This window comes from Lichtheimia ornata (genome assembly GCF_029851405.1).
Source record: "Lichtheimia ornata isolate CBS 291.66 chromosome Unknown scaffold00003, whole genome shotgun sequence".
Classification (NCBI taxonomy): domain Eukaryota; kingdom Fungi; phylum Mucoromycota; class Mucoromycetes; order Mucorales; family Lichtheimiaceae; genus Lichtheimia; species Lichtheimia ornata.
The window spans coordinates 842088-865203 of NW_026695323.1; the positions used below are offsets into that span (position 1 = coordinate 842088).

At 44.3% G+C, this 23116-nt stretch overlaps 8 protein-coding genes across 8 annotated transcripts; 2 read left to right on the forward strand and 6 right to left on the reverse strand.

The window, feature by feature from the left end:
* Window positions 1-1554: 1554 nt before the first annotated feature.
* Window positions 1555-2932, forward strand: O0I10_001297 (uncharacterized protein; the record flags this gene model as incomplete). The annotated part of the gene is made up of 7 exons (XM_058481394.1): window positions 1555-1635; window positions 1714-1794; window positions 1872-1942; window positions 2024-2201; window positions 2256-2399; window positions 2461-2796; window positions 2855-2932. The coding sequence occupies 7 exons, from the start codon at window positions 1555-1557 to the stop codon at window positions 2930-2932; spliced, it is 969 nt and encodes a 322-aa protein (XP_058348032.1).
* Window positions 2933-3169: 237 nt separating this feature from the next.
* Window positions 3170-3495, reverse strand: O0I10_001298 (uncharacterized protein; the record flags this gene model as incomplete). The annotated part of the gene is made up of 2 exons (XM_058481395.1): window positions 3170-3247; window positions 3307-3495. The coding sequence occupies 2 exons, from the start codon at window positions 3493-3495 to the stop codon at window positions 3170-3172; spliced, it is 267 nt and encodes an 88-aa protein (XP_058348033.1).
* A 695-nt stretch (window positions 3496-4190) lies between these two features.
* O0I10_001299 (uncharacterized protein) lies at window positions 4191-6489 on the reverse strand (the record flags this gene model as incomplete). Its single annotated transcript, XM_058481396.1, has 8 exons — window positions 4191-4349; window positions 4427-4720; window positions 4816-4968; window positions 5035-5366; window positions 5439-5621; window positions 5707-6071; window positions 6147-6294; window positions 6351-6489. The coding sequence occupies 8 exons, from the start codon at window positions 6487-6489 to the stop codon at window positions 4191-4193; spliced, it is 1773 nt and encodes a 590-aa protein (XP_058348034.1).
* Window positions 6490-8041: 1552 nt separating this feature from the next.
* On the reverse strand, window positions 8042-10800 carry O0I10_001300 (uncharacterized protein; the record flags this gene model as incomplete). The annotated part of the gene is made up of 4 exons (XM_058481397.1): window positions 8042-8830; window positions 8915-9035; window positions 9101-10083; window positions 10147-10800. The coding sequence occupies 4 exons, from the start codon at window positions 10798-10800 to the stop codon at window positions 8042-8044; spliced, it is 2547 nt and encodes an 848-aa protein (XP_058348035.1).
* A 284-nt stretch (window positions 10801-11084) lies between these two features.
* O0I10_001301 (uncharacterized protein) lies at window positions 11085-13932 on the reverse strand (the record flags this gene model as incomplete). The annotated part of the gene is made up of 7 exons (XM_058481398.1): window positions 11085-11681; window positions 11744-11860; window positions 11927-12027; window positions 12089-12706; window positions 12885-13065; window positions 13475-13717; window positions 13810-13932. The coding sequence occupies 7 exons, from the start codon at window positions 13930-13932 to the stop codon at window positions 11085-11087; spliced, it is 1980 nt and encodes a 659-aa protein (XP_058348036.1).
* A 223-nt stretch (window positions 13933-14155) lies between these two features.
* O0I10_001302 (ribosomal protein S18) lies at window positions 14156-14942 on the forward strand (the record flags this gene model as incomplete). Its single annotated transcript, XM_058481399.1, has 5 exons — window positions 14156-14288; window positions 14360-14404; window positions 14458-14715; window positions 14781-14840; window positions 14899-14942. 5 exons carry the CDS (start codon window positions 14156-14158, stop codon window positions 14940-14942), a joined length of 540 nt encoding a protein of 179 aa, XP_058348037.1.
* Window positions 14943-15170: 228 nt separating this feature from the next.
* O0I10_001303 (uncharacterized protein) lies at window positions 15171-18662 on the reverse strand (the record flags this gene model as incomplete). The annotated part of the gene is made up of 6 exons (XM_058481400.1): window positions 15171-16870; window positions 16924-17367; window positions 17426-17511; window positions 17571-17789; window positions 17863-18015; window positions 18100-18662. The coding sequence occupies 6 exons, from the start codon at window positions 18660-18662 to the stop codon at window positions 15171-15173; spliced, it is 3165 nt and encodes a 1054-aa protein (XP_058348038.1).
* Window positions 18663-19346: 684 nt separating this feature from the next.
* O0I10_001304 (uncharacterized protein) lies at window positions 19347-22753 on the reverse strand (the record flags this gene model as incomplete). Its single annotated transcript, XM_058481401.1, has 5 exons — window positions 19347-21046; window positions 21116-21556; window positions 21621-21928; window positions 21994-22140; window positions 22212-22753. The coding sequence occupies 5 exons, from the start codon at window positions 22751-22753 to the stop codon at window positions 19347-19349; spliced, it is 3138 nt and encodes a 1045-aa protein (XP_058348039.1).
* Between the last annotated feature and the right edge of the window lie 363 nt (window positions 22754-23116).

Consider the following 23116-nt stretch of genomic DNA (forward strand, 5'->3'; position numbering starts at 1 on the left):
CCTGCTGCCCCCTTAAGTTATGGTTTCCCAAGGCCTATTGACACCACCGGTGGTCAGTGGTACGTGTGCATGATCAAGCATTGTAGATGGCTGACGAGGCTAACTAACATGCGTTCTCTCATAGCTCTTGGTGTGGTAAATATGGCCATCAACGAGTCCGATGTCCATTTCTCAAGTGAGCTTCATCGAACCTCCAGCTGTCAATTGACCTTCAACATTCCATATTGCTTTTTTGCTCATTTCACAAAAGACACACACACACACACACACACATAACTCTCACACTCGCCATCATTTCGGCGCACATCAACATCACAACAACCATCATGTATCTCATAGTAACCTTCATCCAGCATGTCCTTCCCTAAAAAAAGTCATCTATCTATTATCATGTCCTTTCTTCATCAGCATTGGTTATTCCCCATGTCTCTAAAAGTTTTATATATAAGAACAAAACGTTTATTAAGCACCTTGTATACGTACAATTTCGACCTTCTATATAATGTTGGGTGATTTCTAGATGTCCTTGTCCTTAATTTTTTTGACAGACTGTGTACGACTGCAAGTTAATACTCGCTGCACGCGTTCCACATATGGCCAGGTATCACAAATGTGTGTGCATGTGGTAGTGCTTCTCCACCCATTCGCAAAACATTCACGAGCAGAGCGGCCAATTGTTTTATTCCCAATGGATGTAGGTCGATGTTTGCAAGTGGGATGTTGTAGATTGATGGCCATTGTTTGTTTTCCAATCCAATCCGCAGAAGGATCCAGACCATCGTTTAGCTTTTATTTTCTATTCCTGTCGTCGTTTTTGCAAATGTCAAACTAGCATATCGACATGACTGATACTAAGCTGATCCCAAAAATGACTAGACTGAAACATCTTTTGTGGGCGTCCCTCCTCCTTCTTATCCTCGAACCGCGTGGTGTTGGTGTTGGTGGTGATTTTGAATGGGATTGTATGTAGCATTTCACACGCAAGGTACGTGATGCTATCCTCAGCATACATAAGCGGGGTGGGTTGGCACCATGACATGTAAAACAGATATCCGATACATACATGTATACACGTAACCATCCGATCCGAAAGAGAATGAGAGAGAAAAAGGCACCATTCCCATGATCATGATAGGGTTGACATTTGGTTTTGTTGTACAAGATACGCCCAAGTCTTGATCGCCCTCCAGTAAAAAATGGGATTGTCGGCTTGGTAGTAAAACAAGAGAAACGAAAATGGGCGAGAGAATATCTCATGTGGCGTGTGCATGTTCCTCGTTCGATTCATAGTATAATATTAGCGTGGTTGCCATGTGTTTGTGTATTCTTAATGCTTATCCTCACTACTATTACCTTTCAATCCTCATCTTCCTCTTGTTGTAGCTGATCCAGGCTGAGCTCGTTGTTTGTGGAACATCTCCTCCCTCCATCATGCTGCTGCTGCTTTCTTTTTTGCTGCTGCTGCGTGACTGAACTGGCCTGTCGACTTTCAGCACCCACTTTTTTTTCCTCTTCTTGGGCAACAACCATTCCCTCTTCAATTCCTTGCTCAACATGTCAGAGGCCGGCTCCAATCCATTCGGTCTTTCCGAAGTCGAATTCGCTTTCTATGAATTTGCAAAGGCTTCTGGAAAGGTAAGCATTGCACTTGAAGGACTGATTTGCAGCTTGATTTACCTTTACTAACACACGCGCGTGCCCCATTTATTACAGGACGGCATCAAGTTCAGCGATCGCCCTCCCAATATGGGTGTCGAGGAAGCTTATGGAGCCATGAACTCGTTGCTTAAAAAGGTAATGTATTTATGTTGATTTGGCATCTTGTTGCCCATTGTCCGGTTAGCTAATAGGGGGTTACATCATTATGATAGAATGCACTCGAAGTTGTTCAAATCAACAATGAAAACATGCTGCGTGCTATTGACCTCAGGGAGGCTGAAAAGTAAGGGTTCGAGGAGGTGGTGGAGGAGGAAGATGTATGGATGGCATGAGTAAGTTGGTTGTTAATCGTATGGGTGATTAGGGCGAGTCGACTTAGTGATGAAGCACGTATTGTCTACAATGCCATTCGTGGTGCCGGCAACGAGGGTATCTGGACGAAGGATCTCAAGAAGAAAACCAACATGCACACCATTGTTCTCAATCGCACATTGAAAGCACTTGAACAAAAACAAGAGATCAAAGCTGTCAAGCATGTCAAGGTATGAAAGAGGATTATGGCGAGATGTATGGATGCTAATTGCTTGTTTGCATAGTTTCCTACACGCAAGATTTACATGTTGTATAACATGACGCCTTCGAGTGAAGTGACAGGTGGTGCTTGGTATACGGATCAGGAATTGGATATCGAGTTTATTGAGAGCTTGAAAACGGCATGTCTCAAATATATCACTGCGCGGGTAAGAATGGATCAACAATGGGATCAATGGGAGAGAATACACGCTGACTAGGGATATGTAGAGCTTTCCTCGTGGAAATGAGCAAGTCCGTGAAGCAGTCTACAGCGCAGAGCACGAGCATTATCCTACAGCTGTTGAAGTGCGAAGATTCATCACCGAGTCACGTATCTCCTCTGTCGATCTTTCAGTCAAAGATATCGAGAGCCTTTTGGATGTCTTGGTTTATGATGGCGTAGTCGAGAAGAAGTTACCCTACGTTCCCGGCTTTGAAGATGACGACCTTAGCGACGATGAAGGAGATGATCCGTCGGTGCCATTTGCATACAAGGCAGTACGTAGGACGGCAAGTCGACTTCCAACCGAAGCATTGACAGAGATACCCTGTGGCAAATGTCCGGTAAGAAAGAATAATGATGGTGGTCATTGTTGAACAAGGATCTAATTTGCTTCAAAAGGTATTCTCTTTTTGTACACCCGATGGCCCTGTCAACCCATCCAATTGCGAGTATTTCAAGATATGGCTGGATTGGTAGAGACAAAGACGACATCACGCATCACATTATATACGCACCCACGCACACACACGCACATCAATACACATTATTCCTCCCAGCACACCTCCCAGCAATATATACAACACAACACACATCATCCATCATTATCCATTCCGCTACAACAAACCTATCATTCCCTGTATACTTTCATATTGCATTCCTATGTACGCAAAAGAAAAAAAGTTTTAAGCACACAAACCCCCAACCATATGGGTTTTATTGTATTCGATCCGGTAATGTTTTTCGGTTAGCATAGTGGTGTGGAGAATGATGATGTTTTGATGGTCCTGTGGTCTGGAATGGAGTATGAGGATATTGGTGGTATACGTTTGTTGGCTTCTTTTGTTACATACCTGGTCATCGTTATCGACACATTGGTTATCAACAAAAGCGGGTATCTTGTCTTCCATGTCATCAGCTGGTGTAGCAACTTTGGAAATACGACGACGGCCTTCGTGAAAAGAGGCACCAAGGTGTTGGAGAGCAGCAAGGCGTTCTTGGCCGTCCAAAGGCACGGGAGCAATAACGTGATCGTCATCCATCATGAGAAAATGAAAAATAAAAGAGCCTTCTTCAAAAGTACAGTGAACGTAGCTCCCATCATTTGTACAAGTTTCACAAGGGTGGTGGCGTCCCAATGTTGTAAAACGGTTGTTTCATTTCATCCATGTCCTCGGTGTAAAGAGTTGCCGGCTGAAATCATCACCCTATCGCCGCCCTTCTTGTAGTGGATACTGATCTTGGATGAGGAAAACGATGCATCCACAGGGTATCCCAATGTATGCATATTAGGTAACCATAACATGGTGGGATGAAGCCATATGGAAAGCAGCAGGCGGCATTGGAACATTCACAAACAAATAAATTGTCCGTGCATGAATAAAGAAAGATCCAAAGCTTGTCATGTAAAATAGAACAGAGAGAAACGGCAAATGTATGTATGTATGTATATGCTGCAGCATCATCATGCACCAGCAAGATCTTGTTATGGTGTTGTTTATATTATTAAGAATCCCATTGCATTATACGACGTGTGGAATTGGATAGAAAGGAAAAAGGAAACGGGATGCGTGGTGTGTGTACGGGGTTTTATGGTTGTTGGGGTAAAAGTAGTGCGGGATGAATGTATAATACTGTGTATGTGACAAAGAAGAATATGAGATGCGTGGTGGGGTATACAAATAGTAGTTGTAAGGGGGAAAAAAGACAAAGAAGGAGAAGTCCTTGGTGAAAGCTCCTAGTTCCACCAACCCAAGAGACGCCACCATCCCATACCAATGGTGAAATAGATCACAATGTAAAACAAAGCGAGTTGAAAACCGATAATAAACCATCTTGAGCGTGACACGTAGCCTGAGGCATAGTACATGGCAGCCATACCGGTGGAATAATTGGTCTAAGAAAAGAATGTGGTGGCCGTTAAGCATATATATATAAACGTATGCAGGGAGAAGCACCATCAAGGAAACATACCATGCATCCACTAAGAGTACCAAAATAGGCCAAGAGAACCGTAAGCAACATTGGATTAGCACCCAAAGCATGACCAGCATCAAGGAAAGTGGCAACAAAGGCAACAATGTGTGCACTGAGAGATGAGAACATGAATGTGGTAAGGAAATAGGCAATGGCCAAGAAGGGTACTGGTGGAAGGCCGAGATCTTCAATCATGTTGGAAATACGATGTCCCAGGAACGCCGAGGCGCCTGCATCCGATAGCTGATGTGCCATGGTAACAAACCCGCCCAGCCAAAAGAGCGTGTCCCACTACATAGCAGCATATGCAATGAGTAAAAATAGTACACATACATACATCATGCATGTTTCGCTCTCTCTTTTTATCTTGCATCAGAAACACTTACGGCACTGGTATTTTTTGAAATATCCTTCCAAGTCATGGTGCCCATGTGCAGCAACACAACAAGACCAAGGAGTGCCACCAATGTTGCATCCAGCTTGGTGTAACTCGACGTCACCCACAACACAAGGCACATGAGAAGCACTGAACAAAGTTGCTACACATGTTCCCAACAATATGAGTAAATCCCATTTTTTCAATATCAAAGTAAAACCTTACGTACCCATTCCTTGGCTGACATGCTTCCCATTTTCTCCAATTCGAGTTGTGCATGTTGTACAATATCGATGTTATCAGCCTGCTGAGCAGCCTTGCTGTTGCCACTAGCAGCCACAGCATGGGATGAAGTAGTTGTCGAACCAGCGAGTTGCTCTTCATCATGATCATTTTTCTTGTTGGACATCATGCCACATGCCCAATACAAGATCAATGGTAATGCTACTGCACATACCATGCCAGGCACAACGCTTCCCTTGAACCATGTCAAAAAGTCAAAGGTCATCTCTGGATAGAGTTGGGATGCCTTTGCCACCACAATGGGATTAGCAGCCATGCCTATTATCGAATCCATATATGAGTACATGATGCATCTATGTTTGGTATTGAACAAAAAAGTAACGACCTTACCGGTCAAATACATGGAAGCTGACAACAGATTTGAATGGCTTCCGACCAACATTAAGAACCCGCCAACCTTGGGATCATTGGTGGGTGTGGATCCCAAGGTGGTGGCAATCGAATGCACTACCGGATGCACAATGCCACCTCCGCGTGCTGTGTTGCTTGGTACAAAAGGGGCTAGAAGGAGTTCTATGGTGATGGTGATGAAAAACAGGGGTGATGATGATTAGCCTATTGCCATTGATAGATTATTATTGCTATGTATCATGCTTACCAGAGATCACAATAGCATACGCCAAACCCATGATGTGCTTTCCAAACAGCTTGATCATGAGAAGAGACACACGACGACCGAGATGAGTGACTTCCACAGCCTTGCCAAGGTGAAAAGCGGCAAAAATGAGCCACACAACTGAGCTTGAGAACCCTTCCAATGAATGATGGAATGACTCTTTGGCACCATTGCATTTGTAAATATCACCCGTAAGTGGATTCTCGGTTCCACACAAGCGGCATTCGGTTGAACGGCCCGTCAACTTATCTTCGCATTGAAAAGAATGGGTCATGGCAAGCAAAGTTAAGCCTGATAGGACCAACAACGAAATGTCGACAGATGTAGTAATCAATGCAAAGATGCAGCTAAAAAGAACATCCATATGAGATCATCTAGCAACTTGTTGGGGTACATGCCATGCTTCTTTCTTTTTCTTTTACCTTACAAACACTGCAAGAAGCCGAATGGCAGTGGGTGTGAGATCATCGCTTGCAGGAACACCAAACCAGATAATAGCACCAATGGTAATGGAAGGTATCAGTTGTACAGGTCTGCTTTGTCGAAGGGCTTTCCATGAAGGTAGCCATGCTTTAAGAAAATGAGTCCACCGTTATACATAAAGGCATGTACATCCATTGACTTACAACGAATGATGCTATTCCAGTCTTTATCGAAGTGGGTTGCCGAAATTGATGGCTGACCAGTCAATAGGCCGGTTTGCTCGTCATGGTGAGAAGAGGAGCTACCGGTCGAGGAATAATAAGTTTGGTATCCTGCCACCATTCGCACGCTTTGTAATGAGAAATAAAAGAGAGGGAGACAAGGAAAGGCTGCTATACGGGAAAGAGAAAGAGAGAGAAATGATGGGTGTAAAATGATCGACCGGAATGGATTTTATAAGTGTCCTTTGAATTATTGGGGGGAGCATGAAGGCATTAACATCAGCAGCAGCAGCAGCAGCAAGCAGGCGGATATCTTGGTGAAAAAAGCGAGAAACCTGTGCGAGACACAAAGAGAGCAGGTACCGAGAGAGATTGGCTGTGTGTAGGTTTGATCAGGAGTCATGCGGATATTTGAGCACTTTTTGTGCCTGCACGCAATTGAGATACAGAAAACGGCAAAATGACAGAGTTGCTCTTTTAGGCTCAAATAAGATTTCGCTGCATCGTTCATAGCCATGATTACAATTCATTGCTGTTGCTCTTGTTCTCAACCCGCTTTAAGCAGCAGCAGCAGCAGCAGCATGATGCTGCTGCTCCCTTACTCGGTTCTCTCCCTTCCACACATCTCCTTGCTTGAGTGTTTCTTTTTTTCCCCTGGGTGTGTGTGTGTACGTGTTATGCTTGGCATACATTAGTTATTGTTAGCTTTCCATCATAACATGCATCATCATCATCATCGATCCTCCTGCTGCTGCTGCTGCTTGCTGCTGTTGTAAGCAATAATAATGGCTTTAGGAAAGGGGACTCGCTTTGCATACATGGACGCACGTGGATATCATTCTTGTTCTTTGTGGTGTTACCATCACACATACCACCATTGGATCTGTCATGACGTCCCCCACGTCATGCGTACAACAAAATGGATGATGATGTGCTTTTCTTCCCCGCGGGGGAGGAGAAAGAGAGACCATGCGCAGTTGCACAAGCTCATTTGTCTAAAAGGAACCAATAGGAAAGGGTCCATTTGTGATAATCGCTCACGCCCAATACATACATGGCAAGACAAGGCACTCGCATATTTTGTGGGCAGAATCATCATTTCAAAAGGGAAAAAGACCTCGCTCACTCTTCCAAGTCATCACATAGGCACACACACACACACACACCACTTCTCCTGCTGCTGTTCCTTTGATCTCATACTCCTTGATCCTCCCTTTCTCCCAAAAGCCAAGAAGAGAAAAAGAATCAAGAGAAGGCCCTTGCGCCTTTCCACCCCTGCATTCAAGTCAACCAATATCACACATTTGAATATAATAAAGGTATTGCACATTTTTATATAACTGATGAGGGGGGACAAGAATGGGCCATGTGGGTAAAGATTCTCGCAAACGCATAGTGATGACAAAGCGGAGAGAAGATAAGGGGGGAGCTGCTTGCGTGCTTTATTGCATCATCGTTTTTACCTCGTTTGGGAAAAAAAAGGTCCACCACCTACAAGAGAGAAACGGATCAAGGTAGGCGGCGGAGATCACTATTTACATGCATTGAAACGAGACGTAACCAATCAACCTTTCAGCTGTGGATTGTCTTTGAATCGGCATAACAACAATGAATAACAAAATGGACCTAATGTTCTAATATCATCATGCACATGACGCCTCAACATGATCGTTTTATTTTTGAGCTTGTCTATTCCAAGGCACGGGGATACCATAGTAGCAATGCAGGGTAGTGTCATCGACGATACGTTCAAGGTCCTTGGGCTGGTATTCTTGACCACTGAATTGTGGGTCGACAAAGACAAGCTGACGAGTCTCACTTTGAATGGGGCATGTGACCCAAACGGTGTCATAATCAGGGAAATAGCCATCATGAAGAATCTCAAGACCAACACGGATGATGGACTCCGTTGCTTCCATCCACAATCGCACTTCTGCAAAAGCACCACCTTGCTCATGATACAACGTCTTGCCATCATCCTCAATCAATGTAAATGTTCGACGTTCGCCTGTGGTCGTGCGTTCAGGGAAGATTTGGACACGACGTTCATTATCTGGTAATGCATGAACGTGATTCATGACCTTGCCAAAAGCAAGCATACTACCCGCCTTTACGAAAAATGGGCATGCGGCGTCCTCAAGGGTGCTATCAACTGATACCATTTGACCGCCTTCACAATAACGTCCGCTTTGGTAATGATACCATGAAGCACCACTGGGTAGGTATACGGTGCGAGTGGTGGTGCCTGATTCAATCATGGGAACCACCAGGAGATCAGGTCCCAGCATAAACTCAAATTGCTGCTCGTGTGTTTTTGGATCATCTTGGAAATCATAGAATACAGGTCTCACCATGGGTTGGCATGCACGGTAGCAGTGGATCACATGCAATGAATACAAGTATGGGATCAGCCGGTATCGCAACTGCATTGCTTCACGGATAGTCGGCAATGTTTCGTCGTACTATTAGAAATAGCCAATTTGTATAATAAGCAATCCACCATGTCATAGGCAAAAGGAAAACACATGTAATCACCCTCCTCTTACCATCCAAGGCTCTGTCACTGTATCATCGGTGTTGTAGGAATGAATGCAAAATCGTGGCCACAAGATGCCTTGTTGTACCCATCGCACAAAGAGCTCTGGATCAGGCTTAGGACCTGAAAATCTATATAGAATAATATTATTAGCAACAAAGCTATATATATATGGGATGTGTGTTGTATGATTTACCCGCCAACATCATGACCATAGCCTGTGGGCACTGCACAAAGAGCAGCACCAGCACCCATAGAGACATTATAGCCAATAGTCTTCCATTCGGTATTATTGTCTCCACTCCAAGTTTGGGTCACAAGTTGTTGACAATAAGGCACAGCTGAACGGGTGATAAGAAAAGGTCGTTCGGTGGGACGAGCTTCACGCAATGCATTATAGGATGCTTGGGCCATCAAGAGTGTTTGCAATGGTGTGCCAGCTTCTCTGCTACTGGTCGTGGTTGCTTCGTTGACAACGAGATTGTGGTATCCATCAGGCTTCACCTCGCATGCATAGGTGTCATTATCATCAAGCATAGCGAATTCGTTATTGTCAAGCCATAAGTGATAGCCCTTATCAATCAACTTGGTGCGTACTTGTTGCTGCCAATAGGAGTATCCAGCTTGGCTCGTAAAATCAATATAGCTAGCCTTGCCCATGGTATGTCGGCCTGCACGCCATTGCCACACCTCACTGGGTCCTTTGCCATCATGTTGCCACACAAGCCCCTTGCTATCTCGCACCGCTGGGAAATCGGGATGACTATCATGCAATAGCCATGGCTTGATATTGGCAAATACGTGCACACCTTGCTCACGCAATCGTTGAGCCATGCCTTCTGGATCAGGAAATCGTTCTCGGTTCCAAGTAAAGACACATCGATCACCGCTATCAGGCATCACGGTGTATCCAGATGATAAATGCATACCATCGCAAGGTATATCATGCTTTCGACAATCCGCCACAAATTGCTCGATTCGCTCTTGTGCATTGTCCACTTCAGCATACGCCATGGAAGATGCCAAATATCCAAATCCGAAACGTGGCGGCAAATGACGTGGGGCACCTGTCAAAAGACTAAACGTGCGAACCACCGATGGCACCGATGGACCATACATCACCACGTATTCAAGTGGCCCCTGGGTTTCAGCCTCATACATTGTATAGGGTCCCCACATCTATAATCCACATGTAAATGATAAATACCAATACAACCAACAATAGCAGCATCATGAACCTACCGCATCCAATTCTTGGCCAAAGTCAAAGGTGCTCAATGACATGCTTGTATAAAAGACACCATGGGCACGTGCACCATCGTGAGAAAGAGTAAGATAAAATGGCGAAAACTTGTAAAGTGGGTCCTGGTTTTCAGCATCATAGCCCATTGAATCCAATCTTTCCAAACGAAAACGCCGACCCGCCAAATTCAAATTGCCTGTGCGTTCACCAAGACCATAGTACTTGTCACCTGATATGCGTTTGCGATAATGATAAATCTTGCCACCGCCATACGCGTAAGCTCTTCTTGGTAAATCCTCGGCAAAAGTCGTGCCATCCTTTTTATCATGCCACACAAGACGTAGATAGGGCAACTCCACATTGACACGGATATCGGGTGTCTCCACTTGCACATACTTGCTCTCTTTTGAACTTGTCGTAGTATTGATGGAAAACAAGGGTTGGTCTTGTTGAATGGTGGGTGGTACATCAACAGAGACTCTTGGGCGGTCAACGTTGTTGTTGTTGTTGCTGTTGGCTGTCAAATGTCGGACACGGATCACATTGCTTGCCACCACGTATAATTCCAACACGTTGCCATCAGGGTTTCGAAACGTTACTGGATGCGGGATGCCTTCATCATGGGTGTAGCCTTCTGGAAGCGTTTGTCTCATTGAGAGGAGAAAGAAAGATGAAACGGGAAGAAAACGAAAACAATTAAATTACGAAACGTGTGGGAAGTACAGCATTTTTGTACATCAAGGTTGCACACACCTAAACTCAAATCCAATCCATTTCCCTTGATAGCATGGATACTCGGGATCGCCGGGGAATATTGTGTATAGTCAACAATCTTTATCCTTTCTGTGATTTACTAGAGTTGAATAATGCAAATGGAAAGCACGAAAGCAAGAGAAAGGTGGGAGGGTACTATTTGTACATGAATGAAGGAGTGATGCTAATATGGATCAGGATAAGGGACATGCTGTGATGGTTGTTGTTGTTGTTGTTGAAAAGGTGGTGTGGCATCCGCTGATGAAAGAGGAGTAGAACGCTGCTGCTGCTGCTGCTGCTGTTGTTGTTGTGAAACAGCAGCATAAAACTGATTCATGGATTGTGGCATCATTGACATAGGCATGGGTGGTGCATTCGACATCCATGTGGGAGGTGGAGCGGATAAAGAAGGATCCATGTGTTGTTGCATATCACCCATTGGGGGAGGTGATGATGATGATGGTTGATCGAAACGTCGTCTTTTAGGGCGAGATTGTTGATAATAATCATCAGGGCCATCGTTTCCACGTGGGCGATTGTTGGTGTTGGTGTTGGTGGTCGTCGACTTGTTGAGCTCATCCTTTTTCCATTCGGGCCGATAGGCCACCTCAGGTTCTTCAATCGTCATTTGATCCTGCACAGCTTGACCTTGGAATCCACCCACAGGTGCTGTCACTAGGCTCGACTTTTCATTCTCGGATAACTCGCTCAAGGGTATGATCGACTCGCCTAGTTTGTAATCAAACATCTTCTTGGGTCCAAAGCCATATGCCCAATTCACCTAAATTCATTCAACATCAATGACCTTGCTTATCACAGACACCCCCAACAACAACAACTTACTTTGACAGGTGATCCTTCCAATCGAAGGTTGCCAGTGTCTCTCAAAGCAGCTTCAATACCAGCACGTGTTTCAAACTTGATAAATGCGTTCGCTTTCACTCTTGCTTTTCGTGTCACCTTTTTGTGTAACCCAAGATTAGCTGTCATTCCCACTCACGGCACATTTCTCGATAAAATACTTACGATAATGCTACCCAATCTTCCGTACTTTTCAAAGATCTCCGCAACATCTCGTTGTGTATAGGATTCAGGCAAAGCTCCCACGAATAATGTCCGTGTAAGCACTACATGGACAAGGATCATGAGTATGACATAGATAAATGTTACATGAGTCGTAAAATGTACCTCGAATAGTGCCTGGTTGCAATGACGGATCATGAACAGGTCCTGGAAGATGTTGTTCAGGATGAGGTGGTGTTGGGCGATGATGACTGTTGGGAGACATCATATCACGTGAATGAGGCATGGATGAAAGAGGTGGTTGTTCACGGCGGATAGGACGAGTATCATCAGCAGCAGTATTCCAACGTGATGGTCTTGTTCGTGGTGGAGGTTGTTGTACATTTGGTTGAAAGCGTGGTGGAGGCGATTGTTGAGGAAATTGACGAAGACGTGGATCACTTGTTGCAGCCATAGGTGGTTGTTGCTGTTGTGGTGGTGGAGATGCATTGTTGATTACACCCGTGTTGGTAGGAGTTGGAATAGGCACCATGGGTGGTGCTGGCGGTGCTGGTGCTTGGGATGATGATCCTTGTGGTGGTGTAGATACGATGCCACCAAGTAAACGAGCCAAAGCTGGAGGTAGTGCATTGTCTTTATCTTGTTGTTGTGTTGATAGCTGAGGAGCTTGTGATGTCGAAGTTGCTGTGCTTGTTGATGCTGAAGCAAGATTGGCAAGATTGCCACCCGAAATGGAGGATAGTTTGGCAAGAAGAGAAGCGGCATCGACCACAGGTTCAGGTACTGACAAAGAAAAAGAAAATAAAGAGGTTGGGTATGAGTGAATTTGATCACAAGAGTTCCCCCACCTTCCTCCCCTTTGGTATCATCCGCTTCCTCTCTTTTTGATCTCTCACACTTTGATGCCAATGCACGTGATTTCTGCTCATTGCCGTATCACAAAAAGAAAAAGAATATGCACCTTTAGTTGATTGAACCGAGTCTACGTGGTTGGGATGCTGAGGTGGTTGTTTATTTTGGCCGTAGTTTCCACTTGATGTCGCATCATCTTGGTTCAAGAATGATTGTCTTATGTAATCCACCGTATCTTTGGTAAACACGCCATTCAGTTCCCAGATGTCGAGTGTCTTTTTCACCTTCTCCTATTTTATTCGACAGCATAAAGTGAAAGTGGCAATGCAATTGGTGCAGGAGATAAACAAATGGATGTAGAAAATGACTTTTTGTGAGAAGCAATGTCCTGAGTACCTTTTGATATCATTGGAGAAGTAGCAGCAGCAGCAAGCATCCCCTCACTCGATTATCGCAAGAGAGAGACTCACACACAGTCACATCACATATCGCATGTACGGGTATATATTCTAAGCACGCCACATCTTGGAATGATCCACAATACCCACCATACATACACGCTAGTCAAACCATGATGCTGAATTATCCATGAACCTTCGTTTCCCCTCATGTGGCTGATTGTGCGCGTTCCAACGAGTAAAAGATATGGGCTGCCGCCGCCTTCCTTCTCCAATCGATATCATCAACAACAATACTAACCTTATCTTTGCTGGAACATGGCATAAAGCATCCTCGTAATGCACCATCCTTCAAAACAATCGCAAATCGTCGAAGATAAACCTCGGTCTCCACTGGATGTTGGTTCCCTTCATCGGCAGTTTTCCTCATTTGCTTTTGTACTGTACGAGAGATGGCATCAACCACATACAATCCTGCAAGCCGATAGTCTGGTGGAGCAGTCTCAATAAACCGAACAACACATTGAACAATATAGTTGTGGTGCTATCATCATCATCATCATCCCATATTAGCATCCATCGTAGTGTGTATGCGTATCTATACGTGTCCTCCTCCTTGCTGTTGTCATACGTTACCTTTGGATGTGAGATGGCCAAGGACTGCAATGCGTTGATCTTGGAAGCAGAAACGGGCAGCTTGGCATCGAGGATTGATTTGAGCTCCTTGTCGAATAGCGAACGGTCCCACGAATCGTCCATGGCTCGAGAGAATGTGGTCTTGGAGAGTAGAGTAAAGGTGTATACGTGCTATAAACAAGGACAAAGAGCGGGTTGTTTTGTATGAGACACAACGAGTTGGCCCAGCCCAGCCTAGTCACAAGTCACTTATTCCCAACAACACACACACACACACATTGTCGACTTTGTTTCTCCCCCAACCTCCTCCTCCTCCTCCTCCTCCTCCTCCACCTCCCACACCATAATGTTTGCTCGAACTCGTGCCGTCTGTCAACTCGCAACACGCCCATTCAACATGGCTGCAACACGCTCAATTGCAATGTCAGCACCATGCAACAACTCCAACTCCAACACTGAAGTCAAGCATGTCGAACGAGGTACTTTCCAGATCGATCGACCCCTCTCTTTTATCCACTCATTCACTCAACACTCGTTTCTTTTTATCCAGAAATCGAACAACAGACTCTCGCTTTGCTTCAGGATTATGTTACCAGTAAGCACCATGTTTATTATCTTTATCAATGTATTGACAACAATCCTTCATAGAGGAACGAATGAAGTTCTCGAGCGAACAAGCACGATTCTATCAAAAGATTCATCGAGTGGGTGATTTATATCATCCTGAGGATTTGAATGATGCACGTTACCAGGAACAAATTCGACAACGCCGTGGTCGACCTGCCAAGCCTGATCAAGATCCTTTTGAAGTACTCGACATTGATCCTCTTCACGAATACAAGAACGTCCGATTGCTCTCGCTTTTCGTTTCAGACATGGGCAAAATCTTGCCTCGGGACCAAACTGGTAATGACGACATCTCCCTCCCTCTATTCGAATCATGGGTTATTGATATCGACATGCATCTATAGGTGTCAGTGCCAAGAACCAACGTAAGCTTGCAAAGGCTATCAAGCGTGCACGAGCTATGGGTAAGAACGATACATATCATTGGAAATGGATCATCGGTACTCATTTCGATATTCATAGGTTTGATGTCATGCACGTCCAAGGAGGATGAGAGGATCTTGTAGAGAAAGTCATGTTATATTATTTTGCATTATAAAAGTTGAATCGTCATTTATGTATCATTAGTCAACAAGTCTGTAAATAATGAAGGACATGACATGGGGATTGGTGAATGGATCGAGGAGCGTATGTATATGGATCATTGCGATTGAGTTTCCTGAAAAAGATGATACAAAGGAGTGGAGTGTCGTTATTAGGTATGTTTGTATTGTGCTTTAGGTACATGTGTCTATCTATAGAAATTTGACCACCTTCCAATAAGCAAGGCATTTCATCATTAATTTGGCATCAAAGATGGGCGCCTCCTTCAAAGTGGAGCTTGTGAATTGGATGGTGTTTGTTGTCTCAAAAATGGGCATGTTGCTGTCGCCAAGGAGATTGCCTTCATAAAAGGATAACAACCTATACGCGGGATTTTCCTGATGCTTGCTCAAGTCTGCTATCCATTCTTTGGGTTTGACAACATCAAACTGCATTCCACATTCTTGCATCGCTTGAAGCACATTAGACCAGCTCACATGGTTGGGATTCACGATATGGAATACACGGCCCCTTAATTGTTCAATGGGTGTGGTGGTTGTATTGAGCATGATATCAGTGATGCTGGATGCTGCATAATCAATGGGAATCCAATCAATCGTCATCTTGCCGAGGTCAGGCATCTTTTTCAACATGGCACCACCACCAACCATCATCAATGGGAATTGCTCCTGGATACCCCATGTTCCCTTGATGCTGTCGCCACACACTTGACCCATGCGTTCCACAATACATGGCATTCCTTTCTCTCTTGTGAGATAATCAAAAAGATGTTCGGCAATGTACTTGGATTGTGCATATCCAATTGGCATAGCAACGTGTGGATCTTGAGGTAAAGTCGTTTCGGAGATACGATCCACGTTCTTCATGGCAGCTGTGGCACTCACACTTGAGATGGTGTGTACACGCATTGGGTTTGTGGGACGATGCGCAAACTTGAGTAGGTTGTAAAGACCTTGGATACATTCCTTGTCAAAATGGGTGATGGGCTGATTAAAGTCAACAAGCCATCCACATGCTTGAACAATAGTGATCTCTTGCTTTAATCGGTCATACAATTCCTTCGACCATCCAAGGTACTCGGCATTCAAATTCATTGGTAGTGCTTCCACCTTGCCGCTATCCAACAATGAAACATCCAAATGGCGAGCATTGAAGGATTCGATAATGCGATCCATTCCATTCGTTGTTGTTGTGGCACGTACAGGGCAATAGATCTTGCTAACTTTGGGTGAACGAATAAGATCATGCAAGATGAATGCGCCTAATGCGCCTGTAGAGCCCGTTAACAAGACCACATGCTGCTGCTGCTGGTCATCCCCAGTCTCCTTGTTCGTGATACATGGGCTAAAATCAACCTTGGCTCGTGCAATGTATGATTCTAGTAAGGCTTGTGTTTCCTGGTATCGTTGCTCATCATTGCTCTTGACAGCGTTTGGTGACCTTAATGCAGTAGCAATGGCTTTGATGGATGGGTGCTCGTATAGGAATGTGTTGCTGATATGACCAAATTTAGCGGCAATAGCATTGCGTAGTTGAATGGCAAGCAACGAGTTGAGACCTAGGTCAAAGAGCGATTGATCCTTGTTTTTTGAAATTAGGGTAGGGCTTTTCCCAAGGACGTTGGATGCAGCTTGCACAAGCAATGATTCAATATCCTGAATTGGCCATGCATTACTGGTATCTGGATTTCTTGTGTTGCCAGTGCCTTGCATAAAGTTGGTGTACATCTTCTCAATAACGTCTTCGAATTCCTTGATGGCGCTCTTACGTACAACGTTGCCCTTTACGGTGGTAGGGAGATGTTTGCTCAAGGGTAAGATGTAAATCATTTCTGGAAGGATGATGCTGTAGTTGGGTGCATTTGCATTCGCGTTGGCTACAGCCGCATGCACTATTCAATGGTATCAGCGTCATGTATACAATGTCTGACACGGTGGCATATACCTTGTTCAATGATCTCACTGGGTGTATATTGAATAGCTTGCTCATACTCAAGTTCAACCAATGTGGCAGTGCATTGTCGACCTTCACCTATAACGGTGCATGATTTGACGATAGAGGCGCTACAAATGGCAAACTCCATGGGTGTTGGATTGGTCTTTTGTGCGTTTTCCATTACAAGGATGTCATCCTTGCGGCCTAAATGTCTCCAATACCCCGAGTTGGGTGGATCTTGGATGAATAGATCATTGGTGCCAAATCCATCAGGCCTATTTTCAACACCCGTTGCTAGGTTGGGCGCTCCCGATTTGATGACGAGATGATAGGTGCCAGCTTGCTCATCATATGGTTCAAAATGACAATAGTCTTTGATGATATGGGATGGTCGTGTTGAATTCCAAGGAATGTCATCACGAGTATCATCATTGAGAAAGCTAATGGCAAACTCTATTATATACGTCTTTGAGTAAAAGCAAAAGTCATCCCTCATTTACAACTTTCATACCTGAAGCTCCATAGCAGCATTGAAGTCGTATGCCATGTGATGTAAGGAATTCACCTAAATCAGGTCTTAATGGCGCACCTCCAAACCTTTGGAAAACAATAGTACGTGAATATTTAAATATGATCCTCCTTTAAGTATCACTTACTGGATCACCTTGAGCTTTTTAAAAGGTGCAATGTCCCCGGTTTCTTTGATGTATGTTGCGATCTGATCCACAAGCACAGGAGCAAAATACACGTAGGTGACACCACATTGCTCGATTGCATCAACAACGTCCTTGACTTGTAGCGGGAGAGGTGAATAGACGGATGTGCCATGATGCATCATTGCACAAAAAGCCTGAAAGATACCGCCAATATGGAATCTAGGGGATCACAATGCGCGCATTTTAGCTCAATCTCAACAAAACAATACACTACTACATGCAGCTGCCTTACAAGGGGAATCCAACCATAAAGATATCGGATCGCTCGAGAGTCCATGGAGCTTCACCGTACCGATGGGCCATGTCATGAGTAAAGTGTTGTACATGCACAAACATGTATCGATTGCTAAGAGGAATCAATTTTGGAAATGCAGTGGTCCCTGAACTGTCGTCGTCGGTGTGATAAAAATATTCCCATGCTGTCAATAAAAGGCACTCCCATCTATAAACAAGGGCCCACACACATTACCTATGGGTAATGATGACGATTTTTTCTTCATCCTCCTTAGTGTATCGCTTGTTGAGAATGTGTGCAGCATCCGGATTCAACGGCTCATGGCTCAACGCCTCGATATCAAAAGGCAACAAGGTCTGATAGGGGATCTGCACTTGATCTGCACTTGTTTTACCAGTGTCAGCGTACTTTTCAGAAGCCATTATGTAGCCTGCTTTTCCCTTGATAAGCATGTTGGTGACAGCTGCCTGAGTATTTCGTGGCGATAATGCTTGCAGTACAACGCGTAATTTAAGGAGTGCGATCATGTAAAAGAGATAGTCGAGCGAGTGGTCAGCAAGCACTGCCACAGGTGCATCGAGATGGCCAAGGGAATATGACCAGCGGCAAGCAAGATTGGTGCTGATACGATCCACTTGTTCCCATGTCAAAGTCTTGTAAGTTGAACCCTTTTTGTAATAGATGCAGGTACGATCACTGTTTTCCTTGGCTAACGTCTCGAAAAGATGAATAAAGGCGTGGTAATCTTTCCAGTCGTATACTGGGCCATCATATATCTTGCGTGCTGAAACCGCCATTTTTCGAAAGATGGGGAGAAAAGCAACTTTAGATTGGCTGGAACAACCGTGTGTGTAATTTATAGATATCAAAAGAACCAAAAAGCAATCTTTATTTCATTCACAAGTAAAGTTAGCAGGATCAATCTCCCATCATCCCGAGCCTCTCCGCATTCCGATTTTTTCTTTGGTGTTGACTCACTTTTACAGCCCATTTGCGTTTGGAAGTAACTTTTCGGATTCCGCAAATCAGGCATATTCAGGGAAGCCGTTATGCCGGGAAAGATTTACGCATGTGCGCTATGACTTTGGGCTTTCCCTTTGTGAAACGAGCACTCACACAATGATCCTCAAACAATGTTTTATTGTGTTCCTTTATTCATTTGGACCTCCATTCGGATGGCCTTTTGCATAACATGTTCATCTTTTATCACCTACACTTTACCCACGGAAAAAAGAATTCGCATACAAGCAAAATAAGCAAGCTTTCCTACGAAAAAACCCGACGTGATGCATAATAGCGAGTACTTTGACTGGTTTTCACTACCATCTTAGATGAATCTAATGCGCAACATGCATAAACAACATCGTATCCTATTGCCAATGTCATATAGCCTTTAAACCTTCGCGTGCACAATGGCAATTGAGAAAACCCATACATCCAATTTCCCTCCGTTGATTTGATGTGGCATCTAGGTCGTGGATTTATTTGTAAAAGCCTATACTACGCCAATAATGGAGATACTTGCTCATTAAATCGGGACCGAAAGCAGGTGCTTGCTTCAACATTGGTGCCACTTTGACTGTTTGCTTCGTTTCCCAGACTGGCATCGACATTGCTTCACCAACAAAGTTGGCTTCGTAAAAAGACATCAATCGATAAGCAGGATTTTCTTCATTCTCGCTTAGATCTTCAACCCATTGTTCAGGTTTGACGATATCGAATTGCATGCCGGATGCTCGCATTGCTTCAAGAACATCTCTCCAGGTGACCCTGTTGGGGTTGACAATATGAAATACTTGCTCTGCTGGTGCAATGTTGTTGTTGCTTGCGGTGTTGAGCATGATTTGGACAATGCTTGCTGCTGCATAATCGACCGGAATCCAATCAATCACCATATTTCCAAAGTCCGGCATTTTCTTCATCTCGGCTCCACCACCCACCATCATCAAAGGGTATTGTTCACTTGTATTCCAATAAAATCCGCGTTGTGTATCACCACATACTTGACCCAGTCGTTCAATCGTGCACGGGAATCCCTTTTCCTTGGACAAGAAATAAAACAAATGCTCGACAATATACTTGGATTGAGCATATCCCATTGGCATAGCAACGTGTGGATCTTCGGGGGCAACGACTTCTTGAATAGGTGATTCCATGGCTGCTGTTGCACTGACGCTGGAGATGGTATGCACGTGCATTGGATTGATAGGACGATGAGCGAATTTGAGCAAGTTGTATAATCCTTGGATGCATTCTTTGTCAAAATGGGCAATGGGTTGATTGAAATCAAGCAACCAAGCACAAGCTTGAACAATGGTCACTTGTTCCTTGAGGCGATCATACGTGTCCTTGGACCATCCCAAATAATCCTCATTCAACTTCATCGGTAACGCTTCCACCTTGCCATTCTCCAAGAGTCTCGTATCGAGGAAACGATCACGGAATGCCGTGTAAAGACGATCCATCAATCGATCTTGTTGTCCACGCACCAAACAATACACCTTTTTGACATTGGAGGATTGTAAAAGCTGGCTCAACATGAAGGATCCCAAGGAACCTGTCGCACCTGTCAATAGAATCACGTGACCCTCAGCTGCTCTTGGATCGTCCATTGTCGTCTTGCATTGAGCAAAGTCATCCTTGGCGCGTGTAATGTACTCCATCAACAACTGCTGTGTATCCTGATATCGTTCTTCGCTCTTGTCAACTGCATCATCACTTGAATGGAGAGATTGGGCAGCTGATTCAATGGTTGGGTGCTCAAAGATAAAGTTGCTAGGCACCGTACCGAAGCTTGAAGTAATACGATTGCGCAACTGGATGGCCAATAGCGAATTCAAACCATGGTCGAAAAGAGATTCCCGCTTGTTGTTGGCCAACACGTCCTCCTTGATTTGTAACACTTGGCTGGCAGTCCGCACCAAAAATGATTCAATTTGCTCCAATGTCATACCACTGGTGGATCCACGCATATCAGAAGGTTGATCGGCTGCCCCATTTAGGAAGTCATCATACATCTTGTTGATGGCTGATTCATACTCTCGAATGGCGTGCTTACGCATGATGGTTCCTTTATCAGTGGAAGGTAGACGCTTCTCCAATGGCAAGATGTACACCATTTGAGGTAAGATAGTCGAATGGCTGGGAGCATCTTTGTTTGCTTTGGATACAATCCCTTGGACTAATATGCATCATACATTAGTATTAAAGCATAAGCAAGCCCCTTTTTTTGGCTCGAGGATTTACGTACCTTCATCAATCATTTCTTGAGGCGTGAGACGAAGTGCTTGATCAACATCCAATTCCACCAAAGCAGCTGTACAAGGACGGTTTTCACCAATGACTGTGCATTGCTTGACCAAGGGTGAGCTTGAGATCGTGTGCTCCATAGGAGTAGGATTTGTCTTTTCACCATTCTCCATAACCAGCGTATCATCATTACGTCCAAGATGTTGCCAGTAGCCTGAATTGGGTGGGTCTTCCTTGAACAAGTCTTTTGTTGCATAATCCCCATTTGGACGGTTGGCTACACCTGTTGCCATGCAAGGACAACCTGCTTTGATGACCAAGTGATAAACGCCATTTCCCTTATCAACAGGCTCCCATTCAGCATAGCTTGCTGCCGGTTCAAGAGGTTGTAATGTGTCCCAGCGGTCATTTGTCATGTGTGCCATAGACATAGCATTGATTTCTATAGTAAAGAAGGTTAGAGATATACATTGCCGCGTTGCCTACATGCCATCTAATTGACTTACCAGTAGAACCATATGCATTTCGTACATTGATGCCATGATTATGCAAGTAATCTCCTGTGGTCTTTTTCAGGGCGGCTCCACCATAGAGTAGTATTTTGAGCTTTTGCCAAGGGGCGAATGCTTGGGTCTCATTCAGATAGGTTACCAATTGGTCAATCAATAAAGGTGGTAAAGATACAAATGTCACATGTAGCTTTTCGATAATGGTGGTCAATTCGCTTGGTGTTGGTGGTAGCCGTGCAAGAAGAACGACACTCGTACCATACATCACAGGACCAAAGGTAGTAAGGCATCCATATACATGAAACCTATAGAATGATGAAATTAAGCTATGTCAAAGAGCGAAAAAAGCACCACCAAAGGAGAAACTTACAGTGGGTATGCCGCCAAGGAAACATCCTCTTGTGTTGCAGCTTGCTTTGGGAATGAGTTATCCCATTCTTGGGGGATGGTTTGTGTCAAGTGGAATAGGTATCGGTTGCTCAATCGTATAGGCTTGGGGAAAGAGGTAGTACCCGAGCTATTGTGTATACATGTCGTTGTTAATAAATGGAGGTGGCGAACCATCATCATGGCTATGTATGAGCTTACCTATGAATAATAAGAGCAATCTTTTCTTCATCCTCTGGCGAAAAATGTGTATCCAAAATTGTGTCCCAATCGGATCGCAACGGCTCATTCACCAATGCATCGATATCAAAGGGCTTGACAGCATCATACTTCAAATCAGGTAACTGATGGGCACAATTTTCAGCCATACCCTTGTGCTTTTCGGACACCAAAAGAACTCTGGACCCTGTGAGATTAAGCAAGTTCACATTGGCAGCTTCGGAGTTGCGTGGGGACAATGCAAGAAGTGTAGTTCGAAGCTTGAGGATAGCAATCATGCCAAGCAGATAATGGATCGAGTGATCAGATATGAATCCAACCGTATCCACGTTTTTCATTGTAGGGGCCCATTTGCAAGCAAGATTGGTAGTAATGCGATCCACTTGCTCATACGTCAACGCCTTGAACTCAGAGTTGCCCACTTGATAGTGTGCATACACGTTGGATTCATAGCGCTTGGCCATTATTTGGAAAAGATTTATGAGTGCATGGTAATCGGTATACTTGTAGCGTAATGTGCTCATATCGAATATACAAAATCTTAAAAGATGACGGCTCACCCATGTCAGTAGTTTACGTTTTCTTATATATTGAAGAGCATGAAAAAACAGCCGTGGTCATAGGCTGACTTTCGGTTTTTTTCTACTTGCTTGGTTTCAAATCATTTACCCCTAACAACACCATGATGGTGTCGTCTGCAGCACATTCAATAGTACTTGATTTCCATGCTAAGTACATTATTCAACCTTACCACTGATTGCTCCACATCCCACTAATGGCTGTGATCCATAAACAGCTTAAAGAGAAGATGATCTATATAGCTCGGCACATGGGTTGCCCCTTTTTCGTTTGCGCACGGATAAATAAACTATGTGTGTGTCGCTGAG